This window comes from Podarcis melisellensis, assembly GCF_964234715.1.
Source record: "Podarcis melisellensis genome assembly, chromosome: 6".
NCBI lineage: Eukaryota > Metazoa > Chordata > Lepidosauria > Squamata > Lacertidae > Podarcis > Podarcis melisellensis.
The window spans coordinates 97,925,368-97,939,219 of NC_138538.1; the positions used below are offsets into that span (position 1 = coordinate 97,925,368).

Consider the following 13,852-nt stretch of genomic DNA (forward strand, 5'->3'; position numbering starts at 1 on the left):
CCGGGACCAGATTGGGTTTCCCGTTGTCAATCCAAAGGTGGAAGGACTGGCTGCAACCATGACTCTGGCCACCAATCTGCTTTGCAAGCAAAAAAATAAAATAAAAATGTTTGCCGATTTGCACCAGCAAGTGAGCACTACTGTTTTGAGCCCATGTTTTCACCTTCAGATAGTCATGCTAAATGTTGAGACTATGCTATGTTTAATACCAAGGCTTGTTTAAATAACCACAGTTAAAATTAACCACAGTTTAAAGTTTAGTCATAATTCTAGAATGTGGTTATTTTATTTATTCATTAAATGTGTATACCGCCCTTCATTCAAACATCACAGGGCAGTTCACAACAAAAAATACAAAATGAGACCACAAAATACACTATACCACACTGACTCTGTCTAAAACTTAAAGTCCTGGCAGTAAGAATAAAACTAGGGGTGGGAGTGTCTATTTCAGGATCTGAAGAGGCTTATAGTCTGTCTTTCTCACCTTTCCGGAAAGAATAGTATGGCTCCAGGAAAATGGATTAACCTTTCAGGCCTTGAGAAATGTACCATCTTGGCATATGTGTTTTTCTGTGTAGATCTGACTAGCTCTGTTCTTCTCCCTCTGTCCTTTTGTTATGAAGTATCACATGAGACAATTGAAACCTTGTCAGATATGCCTGGGAGACTTCAGCTTAATATTGCTGATATCCAAAAGGGGCCTGGGCATGACTCCAGGCTGAGCCGCTGATTCCTGTCTGACTCTGGGCAAGTCTCTTGACCTTCGTATGTTTTGGTCAGTCCAGGTATAATATTGAACTAAATTGCTGCAGGTGGGTCCCCCCCCCTTTCTCAGACACAATGGATATGTTTTGCTAGATTTCATGGGAAAATTAGTTGCTGCAGATATGAAACTTGGTGATATGGACTTACTGCAGAGTGCAGTACAAGATACGAAATGGTTTTCGGCCCTGAGTATATGTAAATGAGTATGTGTAGATTGTAGACTCCTCAGAGCAGAAGCTTTTCCTTTTAAAATTCTGGCACGTTCCGAAGCGCATTGATGGTGCTGTGTAGATAAAGCAAAGATTTTTTGAAGGGGAAAAAGTGCGTCCTATAGGGTGAAAAATACGGTTCTATTAGATTAGGGTGGCCATGTGTCCTGCTTTAGAGAAGAGCTCTCTGTTTGATGGGCTGCAAAAAGGCAGTCCTTTATGGGAAGGGTGATCTGAAGAAAAAGACTTAAGAAGGGGGAGCAGAGCAGGAGCCTCAATGTGCTCATCAGTCGTCAGCTGCAGGGCCAGAAGGAGGGCAGAAAGGGGGGGGGTGGAATTCGCTGAATGTGGACCAAGCATCAAACTGGCCTAAACTCTGCTTTGTCTGCTCTGTTTGCAGCGACTTTCTGCAGATATCCCCAGTAACATGTTTTGTGTGTTTTGTTCTTAGAATTTTATTTTTGAATTTGTTTGAATATTATTTGATGAGCAACTGTCAGCATCAACATTTGATCTCAGCTTCCTACAAATTGGGTACTTCTGATGCATTAACTTCTATCTCATTGATACACCGTGGAGGTGATTGTGTTTGTCATTGACCACCATTAACATTCATTGTTTTAGTGTTAACAGTTGTCTCACTTTTTTGCCCCCTGATCAGAAAGTTCCCTCATTTTCATACATCCTGATGTGCATCTATATTCATTAACCAAAAATATAATTATTAACAAAAAGTTGGCTTTACTTGTTTTTTTCGTGAGTGGTAAATTGTGTGTCTGATGCATATATACTGTATTTCTAATAACATACCGGTAATTACATTATTTCCTAAAACATAATAGATGGTTAATTTTCCTATCATCCTGTTTATGCAGCTTATTTTTTATTATTGATCCATGCAAAAATACAAATTGTGTTTTTTGTTCCTTTTTTCTTAGCAAAGTGTTTGAGTTTGTGTGGGACTCTAAAGCCCGCCCTGCAGGCTAGGCCTTGAGCAATCTGAACTGCAGGGGGGTGAGGTGGGCTACCCCATTGGCTTGGCAATACTGTATACTAACGAGCTGACAAGGCAAAAATGACAGAGAGCAGTAACGGAGGGTGAGGGCCATAGCATCCTCCTGCTCACTGCTGCTTGGGTGTAGCAAGGGTTTTTGTTGGGGGGGGTGTCAGCTGAACTTTTTTTAGGGGATCCATCAAAGTGTCAGGATTCTTCGGGGGGGGGGGGTACCGCTCTTGGCTAGGCACATGCGCTGGAGCAGACACTAACTCTGAAGCAAGAAGCATACTTCAGTAGGCAATTACCGGCTCACGGACAATAGCATTATTTTTGTAACACTAAAAGACCAGATCAGGAAGAGTTAAAAATAACAGGGTGCGACCTGAAGTGAAATGGCATTGAGACTGTAGAATCTTAATCCAAACTGGTACCAAGAACTGGATCACATATCTAGTAACAGTCTCTACACAGATTAGATGTATTTCATTCTATTTAGTAATCATTTCTACTGTAGCACCTAGACACATACATCCACATATGCAAACTTAATGTAAATTCTGTCCTGTTTCTGGGAATGTATTCTCTCTTGGCATTGTGTAAGTGGCAATACTAACTGCAGTTGTTTTTTAAAATGATGTTGATGATGATGCACTTTTCAGCTCGTGGATTCTTTGTGGGCAGGATCTTTTTTGCCCTTTGTCTCCTCTTGGGTTTATTATTCATCCAGTAAAGCACGGTGTCCTGTTTCAGTGCTACATAAATAATTGCACCAAAGGAATGGACTTAAGAGAAGTAGCCACTGAATGAATGTGAGATGAGTGAAAGCATATTGGCTGAAGGCCTCCAGAGCCTGGGAAACCTGCAGTGGGATATGTTTAAAGTTTTGTTTGTGCTGTTGAATGCAATCAACTTTCATTCTTGCAAAGGGTAAAATAACAAAAGAAACCAATGTGGCTGAAATGAGGAGACAAAGGGCCAAATGGTGGCAATTAAGAGAACGAGAAAATGGGGAAGGTTATAAAAACAAGCCAGATTATTTGCACAATGGGGAAAGGAGGAAAAGTGAGTAATGGCAACAGTGGTTGAGGCATGGTCAATTAAAAGCAAATATCATTAAAATGTAGAGGCCTGGCACAGTATTCAGCAGTGCACCCTGGGGACCTAAGTGTACTGTCAGTTGCAATTATGGGGAAACCAGATATTCCATGGATCTTTAGTTTTCATGCATGCCCACATAAAAACCAAGGACCACCATTCTAGAGGAGACCACATACTTTGTGTGTATATGTTACAGATTGAATCCAGAGGTTCTCCCAGGAATGCAGGTGTGGGATTTGGTACTGCAGCAGCAGGCTCCATAGGGCGCAACTTCTTAGATAGGAACGTGTCTTGGAAGATGACAAAACTACAATCTGTAATAGGGTGTGAATATGTTTAAAATGTTCATAGCCATTTAGAGTAGTTGATGGCCACCTGGTGGTATGTGGGCTGAGTCTTGCCCCCAGTACTGGCTGCATTTCAGCCTCCCTATCCTTCCGTATCTGTGCAAGGGAGGAAACTCCCATCTCTCTGGGTGGGCATGCACGATGGAATAACCATCCTCCTCAGTGTTTGATGGACAAAAACTGAAGCAGAGGTTGTGGTAGTTCATTGGCAAGGACATGTCTTTCTGCAGGGTACAAAGTATATGACTTCCCAAGTTGATCTTATTGTCCGGTCTCGCCTCAAAAAATGAGGCTGCCATAGTCTGGTCTCATTAAAGCACCAAATATCAAACAAAATAAGAACTAAAGCTAGTTGAGCTTTAAGCTTTTGGAAGCTGGCCTCTTCTTCCTCCCCCTTCCCCAGCCTTGTTTGTTATTCTCTGTAGAGGGCATTATCAAGAGCTTACTAAAGGGTGGAAGTATTTGTGAAGCACAAAACTCTCAGCCTGCATCTGCAAGCTATCACCCTCAAAAGCACAGCCAAGAATCAATAGTGTGTTGTGGCCAAGACAATTACTATAAGCTAAACTTTAAACAAATGCATGGTTCATAAAAGTGAGGTTTATTAAAAAACTTTACAGAGAGCCATCTCTCATTGTGAAGAATGGAGTCAATTATGGCAGCGTTTTTTTGTCTGAGAATAAGCCTCCTAGCTGTATCTGTGTCTTTGACTTGACAAGAACAGGGAGTTTCTTCGCAGGGACCATTCAAGCTGCTGCAAGGTTTAGGTGCTTGTCCAAACTTTTTCCAGAAAGTGTTCCTTCCTAATACACTGATTAAATAGTCGGGGGGGCCACTAGGGGGCGCATTGGAAGATGGCCGACAATACCATCTCTCCGACCCACACGGGGTAATTAAGAGGCTGTTATGGGAGTAGGCCGCCTCCCTTGTTGCCCCAAGGAAATGGGGAACACTGCCCTTGCCTGCTGTGCCCATAAACCACCCCCTAATTCGAAAGAAGGGGGTGAGGGCCCTAGGCAGAATGTCCCCGTGTGGACCTCGGCTCTCCTGGACGCTGTCTCTGATTGCGCACTAGTTGCAGCAATTTGGAATAATTAATTACAAAAGAAGCAGATGCACATTTTTCAAGTGAAGAAGGGGAGTGAAGTCTGCTAATTTAAGTGACCTCTGCGAAAGACGACGACGGGCTGGAGATAAATCACAAGAAAATCACATGAGTAAAACACATTAGATGCATGCACAGCACATGCATTTTGGCATGAGTCTGCCACACGGTTATGTCAGGTTTCAAGGGTGCCTTCCTTTATTCAAGGAAGTTCAGCCTCTTACCAAAAGACTTAGCCAGGAGAGCCTGCTTCCAGGTGCAGCAGAGTCTCAGCAAGCCAAGGTCACACACAGATAATCATTCAAAGTCCAAAACAAGTTGAGGAAACACTTTCAAGGTCAAGGTCTCAGCTTGTTCCGCAAAGGGGAGCAACAGCAGGACCAAGGAGCCAGAGGCTGGTGTTGTTTCCAGCAACTGGAAAGATCTATCCTCTGCCTGCGCTACTTTTTTGAACCAAAACAGTGTTGACTGCCAAGGTGATTTTCAAAATCTAATTGAGTTGGGGAATTTTAGTTTTGGAAATTTGCAGTCCTGAAAGCTGGTATGTTTTCACTTATTCTTGGCTTCTCTTGCTTGTTTTTGTGTTATTTATATCATAATGGCCATTGATTACAAACAGTAAAAATCTGCCTGACTGGTATCACAGTAAGTAAAAGGTCTGGAGGCTATCTATTCCATTTTCTAAATTAAAATTTAAAAACCCCCTCAAGGATGTAGCCTTGAATACCCCTCCCTTTAAATTTAGCCCCCTCTCACTGTAAGTTGGGGAAGCTGGAATTACTGGGGATAGTTTTCCTTCGTCCCTCCTTCTGACATAATGTCTTCAGAATGGGATCTGATGGATCCCAGGCTCATGAGGGCTTACTGTCAGAGAGCAAAAGCTGAGCCACTCCTACAGATCATTTCCTGCCTTTCCATTCAGAAAGGGGACATGTGTGAAACACTCCCCATCGTCTTGCTGATGTGCTCCTTCTTTGACTAGTGCTTTTTTCCTTTCCCTTGCAAGGGAGAGCTCTTGAGTTTAAAATATTTAAAGCTATGTGTTTTGTAAGGCTCTTGCTTTTGTACCGTGGTCCTTGTTCTAAAAATAACAAGAAATGTCAGCCTTTTGGGTTTAGTTCTGCTTGCTTACTATAAGTATACCTGTACATTGAATGCTTCTATTATTATGGATAGTTACACAAGGGATTTAAACCTTAGTTCTGATGGGAAACTTTGGACAAGCCTTTCCTTTATATCCAGAATGATATTTAGTCTAAATTTTTGGGAATTATATAGCATGACGATACTGAAGAAAAAATGCTGTATAGTGTGACAGTAGAGCTTAAATGATTAGTGTTGCATGAGAAGAGAATGAGAAGTTCTTTCAGCACCTCCCTTACTCATTTTAATTGGAAAGTGCCTGTAGGGGCCTGTGTAAACTGCAAACAGTTTTGTTACGATTTAAATGTCATGACAGCTTGCAGTTGCAGGGAGTCTTTTTCAGTCTGGGGCAGCATTCTGGGGGTCATATGCCAGCCTGCAGAGCAATGGATGTGACTCTCACCTTTTTACCTTCAAGTCACACAGAAGGAAGATGTAGGCATCTCGGCACCCTCCATCCATCCATGCAAGCAAGAAGCACCATCAGAATTCAAGGAGACATTCCCTCATATTTGCATAGGGATGTCTTTTGTTTTAAAACTCATTTTAGCCATTGTGGGGCAAACTCTGAGGGGCTGCTGGGTACCACTGCGAGTCAGTTAGATTTACATTACTGTATTATTTTTTTAGTGGCCAGTTGGGAAAAAAAGAGAGAGAAAATCTTTAGTCAAATTGTTCCACTGATGGAAATGGGAAGTGCAGTACTCATTGCCTGAGGGCCTAGCTGGCAGCTTGCCACCACCTGCTCCCCGGTAATTTATCAGAGCTCTGGATGCACTGTTATTACTCTTCTTGTGCAAGTTTATTGGAATACAGCCCGAGAACCCTGATGGTGAATCTAACCTTGTACAATGTGCTTCTTTCCAGTGCCATAGCCTCCATCTTGAGAGCCTGGTTAGACCAGTGCTCTGAAGACTTCCAAGAGCCACCCCATTACTTTTGTTTGAGAAAACTTTTGGGTTATCTGACTCGGGTCATGCCGGGCTCGGACCCAGAAAGAAGGGCACGACACCTGTTGGAGCAGTTTCAGAAGCAAGAGCTGGTGAAAAACAGTAAGTATTATCCTGGAATGTTACAAATAAATAATTACATGCTGCATATGTTTGGACAGCTTTGGGATCAATAGGATTACAGTGGCCAAGAGGATTGTATACTTTGCACTATATGCTTAGTGAATCTAAGTTATCTGCTGTTGTTCAATGAGAGGTAGGAACTCAACTGGAGAATCGCCCTCTACCCAAGGCATCATGGATTTTGAAGAAGCACCAACTCAGGACAAAAGGGAGAAACGAGCAAAGAGGAAGGCATGTTTGGCAAATCCTCACCATGATCAACTCCCACCTGGAAACCAATGTCCCCCACTGTGGATCCAGAATTGGACTCCACGGTCACTTACGGACTCACTGCTAAGACTGTGTTAATGTACAACTACTTTACTCTGCCACAAGTGTCACCAAAGAAGAAGGAACTCAAGCATTCACCACCAAGTCATTTGCCTTGTGTTCCTTCATCATTGAAAATTATAAACGCCAGTTCAAAATTCCATGCTGGAGATGTTGGCATGTAGGTAAAGGTAAGGTAAAGGACCCCTGGATGGTTAAGTCTAGTCAAAGGCAACTGTGGGGTGCGGTGCTCATCTCACTTCAGGCTGAGGAAGCCAGCGTTTGTTCACAGACAGCTTTCCAGGTCATGTGGCCAGCAGGACTAAAGCACTTCTGGCAACAGGACACCGTGGTGAGTGCCAGAGTGTACAGAAATGCCGTTTACCTTCCCGCTGCAGTGGGTACCTATCTACTTGCTTTTGAAGTAGCAGGAGCTGGGACAGAGCAACGGGAGCTCACCCCATCATGGGGATTCAAACTGCCAACCTTTCGATGCGGCAGGCCCAAGAGGCTCAGTGGTTTAGACCACAGCGACCGTTGACTCAATGCACAGATTTTTCACTTCTGAAAGAGCCTTCTAATGTTACTTTCCTGTGATCAAGCCAGCTTTTTTCAGCGACGGAATTTGTGTCATGAAACGTCTTTCCTTAGCTGCTGTCATGACAAAGGAAGTGTCAGTGGTTGTTTTTTCCTATCTGAGTGGTGCATTGGTAACAGCCAAGGACAAAGGGAAAATTTATGTTACCAGGTCAAAGGGCCCACTGGAACAATTGTGAATAGTGACACTGGAATGCTATGCACTGTGACAAGCCTGACAAATAGCCTTCCCCATCTCCCGAGACAGAAGGTTTCCTATGGGCAAAAATTAGCATTGCTAGAAGGCTATTGAAACCTGTGCAATGAACGTAACCATTTCAGTGACCGGCTTTCGCAGAAAGGCGGCAGGAAGTGGACAGGAAGCGACAATGCAAGATAAGAAAACAATACAATAAGGATCAGCTCTACTTGAATGTTCCAGAAATTATGACCAAATTACGCTGTTAATCAGCTGTGGCGCCAAATTGCTATTATCCATTTATTATCCTTTTTATTTTATTTTTTTAAGGCTGACTGCATCATACCTAAATGGTTCTTCTCATCAGAAATTCCAGAGCCTACAAGTGTTGCTAATTTGTGTCTAATTATGTTCTTTTCTGGATCTGGTTCCAGCGGATCAAACAAAGGAAGTCTAAATACCAAGGTCTATAATTAGATATTCACAGGCTGAGCAATGGTTCCCACAGAACCTCCTAGGTACAGAAGCCTTGTCTCTAATTTCCCCATGAAAAGATTTAAGCATTTCTCAGCTGAGCTGCAGATGTTTCAGGGAGGACAATCCATCCAGATATTGAACACTTAAAGGAATAATATTGTTAGAAAAGTAACAATAAAATATGAGTGCCGATAGTTTGGGGGAAAGATTGAAGCTGCTTGTGTTGTTGTTGTTGTTGTTGTTTTTATTAGATGGTTGTGCTTCTATCACAAAACAGAGGCAATGGCACCCTCCTTTCCACCATTGTGTATAACTGGAACTTGTTTATTTAATGATACACGTTTCTAAAATATTAGAAGAGACTGTCAGCTTAGGCAGTCTATGCAAGACAGGCCAGGCTCCAAATCTATGTGCAACTAATTCTTGGGGTGGGGGCCTTTCAAAATACTAGTTTTCCTTGAACAGCGGCCCCCAGTCCCTCGCCACATGATGTGCTGCTTCTGAAATTGAGGGGAGTTTCCCAAGCAGCTTGTGATGGGATGTGGGTGTAGATGGAGGGGGGGGGGGTGATGGTTAAAGCTATTCAAAGGAGGGAGGGGAGGAAGTTTTAGATTCCACTGGGTTTGGGCAAGTGTTGGGCCAAATAGCTTGCTTGATGCTGGTCATGGGCTCCAACAATTCTCATGGTTGCACCTTTTAAGCATCTTTTTTGCCTCTTGCCCTGGAACTTCAGGGCTGGTACTTCAAGTAAGACATTCTGCACACTGACCCACCTGAACAAGGTTTACTCAACTCTGAGAGGTGAATGAAGCATAGAGCCAACCGTGATGGAAATTGTTTGGAGGTGTGTGTGTGTGTGTGTGTGTGTGTGTGTGTGTGTGGTTCTGTGAGAGGAGGTGGGGTGCTGAGGGATAGATGTTCCTACCCCACAATAAAGAATTACACTAAGAGCCTTTTTGTCCTTTACCATTTTCACACATTTGCAGGTGTATTCTGCAACATGTCAGTGATACAATAATAGTGGATTAGTGATAGATTTATACCAAATCAACTACCATCATCCCTGACCACTGGTCCTGTTAGCTAGGGATGGTGGGATTTGTAGTCCCAAAACATCTGGGGGGCCGAGTTTGCCTATGCCTGTACTGTACTAAACCATCCACACATCATTCCGCTTTATTAGTTCTGCAATACATCTCATGGCTGTCTAGAAGCACACTCTTGCATTGTACTGCAACAAAAAGTGGGACAAAAATAACCTTGGAACATTTGTAGTATAAAAAAGACTTACAGGGTTATGATGAATATAAAATCAGAAAAGTTCATGTTTAAATGCTTTTCACTTGTTTCAGACTTTTAAATTGTTGTGTTTTAAAGTGTTGTGACCTGTTCTTAGGACCTTAGGGTGGGTAAATTAATAATAGTAGTAATATCGGTTGAAAGAAGAGTGGGATCAAAATGTGATAAATAAATAACATAATCAGTTCCTATAGTTAACCTCTTCTGAAATATATGGCTTAAAGGCAAGGATTTACTGAATCTCCACCCTCTCTGAAATGATTTTTTGGACTTAACAGAAGAAAGTCTGTTTTCTTCTGGCCCAAGTCCATTTTAGTAAGATAATGTGTCCTTAGTGCAGGAGATTCCTAGCCCTTCTGTCACAATCTTTTATCTGCCCTTCTGATGTTCAGGCTCCCCATGAGATTCTCCTGCTTCAACATAAGGTGGAGGTCATCATTATTATTTTGTAGCATGCTGTGCCAAACGGCTCAGGGCTATGCTGGGGATGTAAGAGGCTATGTTTGGTTCACTTATTACAGCACATACAATCCACATTCCCAAATGTATTTACAAATTAGAACATAAATCCCAGTTGGACTGTGGCCTTCTCTCAATTTTGCAGTGCACCTTTTAATGTGCAAGAAAGTGTTCACAAAAAATATATTTTACATTGAAAGTGTGTATTTTCCAGAAAGAAGCCTGGAAAAATGAGTATTTTATGTAAAAGTGCATACAAATTGTGAACAATTTAACTGTGGACTTTTCATGCGTTCTTTCCAAATATCATTAAAGCAGAATCCTTTTGCCTACAATTGGTTCTGGACTTTTCTTTCCCATTCTCTCTTTCAGTTATTGAAACCCTATGCTTGCTTTTTGTCTCCGTATATACTCAGCAAAACAGGGTCCCAGCTTCCTTTGGGCCTCCATAAAAGAGGTTTAGTAGGTGATGTTTTGCTGTATCTCACAGTATTATTATTATATTCTGGGCAGATGGGATTCATGACACCTTTGCCCTTGAAGAAAAAATGGAGATGAGTGGATCAGAAGAGTTCTCTTCTTTCCCAGAAGACCTTGTGGCAGAGCAGCTAACCTACATGGATGCCGTAAGTATAACACATGCTTCAGAACATGATTCTGAAATGTGTGCTGTGGAGAAGGCACAAATTCCTGCTGGACTTATCCCAGGCTACACTGTTAGATCAGGAAGGAGACGGTTCCTAATCTGTTCCCACAACTTTGGACAGCTGTGCTTTCTCATGTCTTGTGCTGGTGGGTGGGACCCAATAAGGTCAATTCCTCAATCATCAAAGGCTTTTACCATCTGGTGGTTCCTTTTCTTGTAGCCTTTGACCCCTTAGACCTAATTGCAAGCAGTCCTTCTTTGGACTGAAGACAATTCTGAGCCCTTCACTTGCTTACTAAAATGCAGGTAGAATTGGTCCTTAGTGAACTTGACCTCATGGGGAAGTGGGCTCTTAGATTACTTCCAATTACATATCTGCCATGTTGTTTTGTGTGTGCTGAGATGGCTTTATTGTTTGCAATTGTCAGAGCCTAAACAACTTTGCCCTCCAAATTTTCCTCAGGGTCCTCTGTGAGTTTTGTTGGTGAATACTCTCCGAATGTCTGACTATTATTTGGTACATTAAAAAAAAAATGCTCAGCAACAGCATTAGACATTCAATTTTTTTGCAGTAGCAGTCAACACCTGTCAGGGTCCACCAGGACAAGTGCAATTGGCATGCTACAGGTAAATTTCAATGTCAAATTTTGATTCCAGTCTTCAGATATCTATCTTCTATATTAAAATTTCAAGTTTAGCTGGTAGAGTATGAGATTCTTAATCTCACAGATTGTAGGTACAAGCCTCACGTTGGGCAAAAGAGTCCTGAATTTTAGAGGGGTGGACTAGATGACCCTCGTGGTCTCTTCCAACTCTTACAAGTCTATGATTCTATGACTTTGTGATATTCATCTTGCATCGTGTTCATAAAGTTGTACTAGGTTACTAGCAGTGGAGGGCATTAGTCCACTATCCCCCCCCCCCATCCTCAGTCTGCCCTCAGCCAGCCCCTGCCAGCCTGCCTTCTCCCTTGCAGCCACTCCAGGGGCACCGGCACTGGCTGCCATATTCCTCCTCCTTGGTCTCAGTGCTTCCATCATAGCCCTTAGCTGGGAGGAGAAATGGGACAAAATGAGCACATTGGCTCTGGCTACGCCTTTGGTGGCCTTCCTGACTTCTGCCCTGCCAGCTGCAATGGATACCAGCTCCTGTGGATTACAAGTTGCCCATGAACTGGAAGCAAAAAAGTACAGTGTACCTGGGTTAAGTACTTAATTCGTTCCGGAGGTCCGTACTTAACCTCAAACTGTTCTTAACCTGAAGCACCACTTTAGCTAATGGGGCCTCCTGCTGCTGCCGCGCCGCCGGAGCACAATTTCTGTTCTTATCCTGAAGCAAAGTTCTTAACCTGAAGCACTATTTTTGGGTTAGTGGAGTCTGTAACCTGAAGCGTATGTAACTTGAAGCGTATGTAACCCGAGGTACCATTGTAATCGAAATTGCTGTAAAATACCGTATTGGCCCAGATATAAGCTGCACCCGAATATAAGCCGCACCTTTAAAATTCAGGGGGGGGGGAGGCAATACCCGAATACAAGCTGCTCCCTTAAAATTCTGCAGGCACTCACACCCGTTTTACCGTATGTCTGTTTCAGCAGTGATACCATAAAAGCCAATTTTTGTGAGGTTGCTCATTTAAACCGCACTTTAACTTTTCACAGTCGGAATTTTTTTGGGGGGAAGGGTGGCTTACATTTGGGCCAATAGGGTAATACAGGTATGCCACAGCATATTAACAGATGATAGCTAAATTCAAACATAATATAAAACCATAGTTTGAGCTTCCAAAGCAGCAGACCACAATTTAGAGCTGTTTGTCACCTGGAAATAGATGTTTGCTTCCTTCCTTTGGTACTGTTGTACTTCTGACTAATGAATGAGCCCTCAATAGATGACCTAATTCTACTCATGTACGGCCAATTGAAAGCATCAAAATGCTTATGAAAGCAGACTGGTAGAAGTCTGTTCTGCTTCTGCAGGTTCGAAATATTTATCTGATTCCATACCAAAGCAATTTGGCCATCCACTTCTCAGTGCTGGTGGGCGGAATGAAAATGGTACATGGAATTCCAGCTGTCGAACTATTGTTTAATTGATATCAGATAGGACCCAGCTTGGCATTTAGATTCCAGATTTACTTTTTGGAATGTTTAGAAAATGTAGCTTGTTTCCCTAATACAGAATACAGTAATAGTGCCACTGTATTCTGCTCTGGTCAGACCTCACCTGGAGTACTGTGTCCAGTTCTGGGCACCACAGTTCAAGAAGGACACTGACAAACTGGAACGTGTCCAGAGGAGGGCAACCAAAATGGTCAAAGGCCTGGAAACGATGCCTTATGAGGAACGGCTAAGGGAGCTGGACATGTTTAGCCTGGAGAAGAGGAGGTTAAGGGGTGATATGATAGCCATGTTCAAATATATAAAAGGATGTCACATAGAGGAGGGAGAAAGGTTGTTTTCTGCTGCTCCAGAGAAGCGGACATGGAGCAATGGATCCAAACTACAAGAAAGAAGATTCCACCTAAACATTAGGAAGAACTTCCTGACAGTAAGAGCTGTTCGACAGTGGAATTTGCTGCCAAGGAGTGTGGTGGACTCTCCTTCTTTGGAGGTCTTTAAGCAGAGGCTTGACAACCATATGTCAGGAGTGCTCTGATGGTGTTTCCTGCTTGGCAGGGGGTTGGACTCAATGGCCCTTGGGGTCTCTTCCAACTCGATGATTCTATGATTCTAATAATGGAGTAATTCAGACAAAAATGGCTGAGAAAAAAATAAAAATAAGACTGAATGTGGCAAACCAAACTGATTTTCCCACTGCTAAAGAGTCAAACTTCTTTCTAAACCGAACAGTGTCTTATCTCTCCATTAGTGGGAAATGCTGCTCCAAACAAAGGTTTGGGTGTATACATAATTCCTGGAATTGCATAATTGAACCCCCATTGTCACTTTGCCATGGCAGAAAAGCTGTTTAAAGCCGGGGAGGTGAACCTCTTTTAGCCACAGTGCTACTACATTCTATTGTGTGCAACATTTTTTGTGTGGGGACACATGGTGGTGATGGGTGGAACCAGATGCAAAAAGTGGGTGAATGTGATCCTTTCCTACTATCAAGAGGGTGTGTCAAGAGTGTTTGTCAGGAATAAAT

The 13,852-nt window shown here is 42.7% G+C and overlaps 1 protein-coding gene across 4 annotated transcripts in view; it reads left to right on the forward strand.

Annotated features, from left to right (window-relative positions):
• The window catches only part of RGL1 (ral guanine nucleotide dissociation stimulator like 1), a 120,427-nt gene that overhangs the window by 85,622 nt on the left and 20,953 nt on the right, over positions 1–13,852 (forward strand). For all 4 annotated transcript variants that reach the window (XM_081915080.1, XM_081915082.1, XM_081915081.1 and 1 more), the window contains 2 exons: positions 6,535–6,719; positions 10,573–10,685. In XM_081915080.1, the coding sequence (XP_081771206.1) occupies positions 6,535–6,719; positions 10,573–10,685 (298 nt within the window). The remainder of the gene's footprint in view (positions 1–6,534; positions 6,720–10,572; positions 10,686–13,852) is intronic.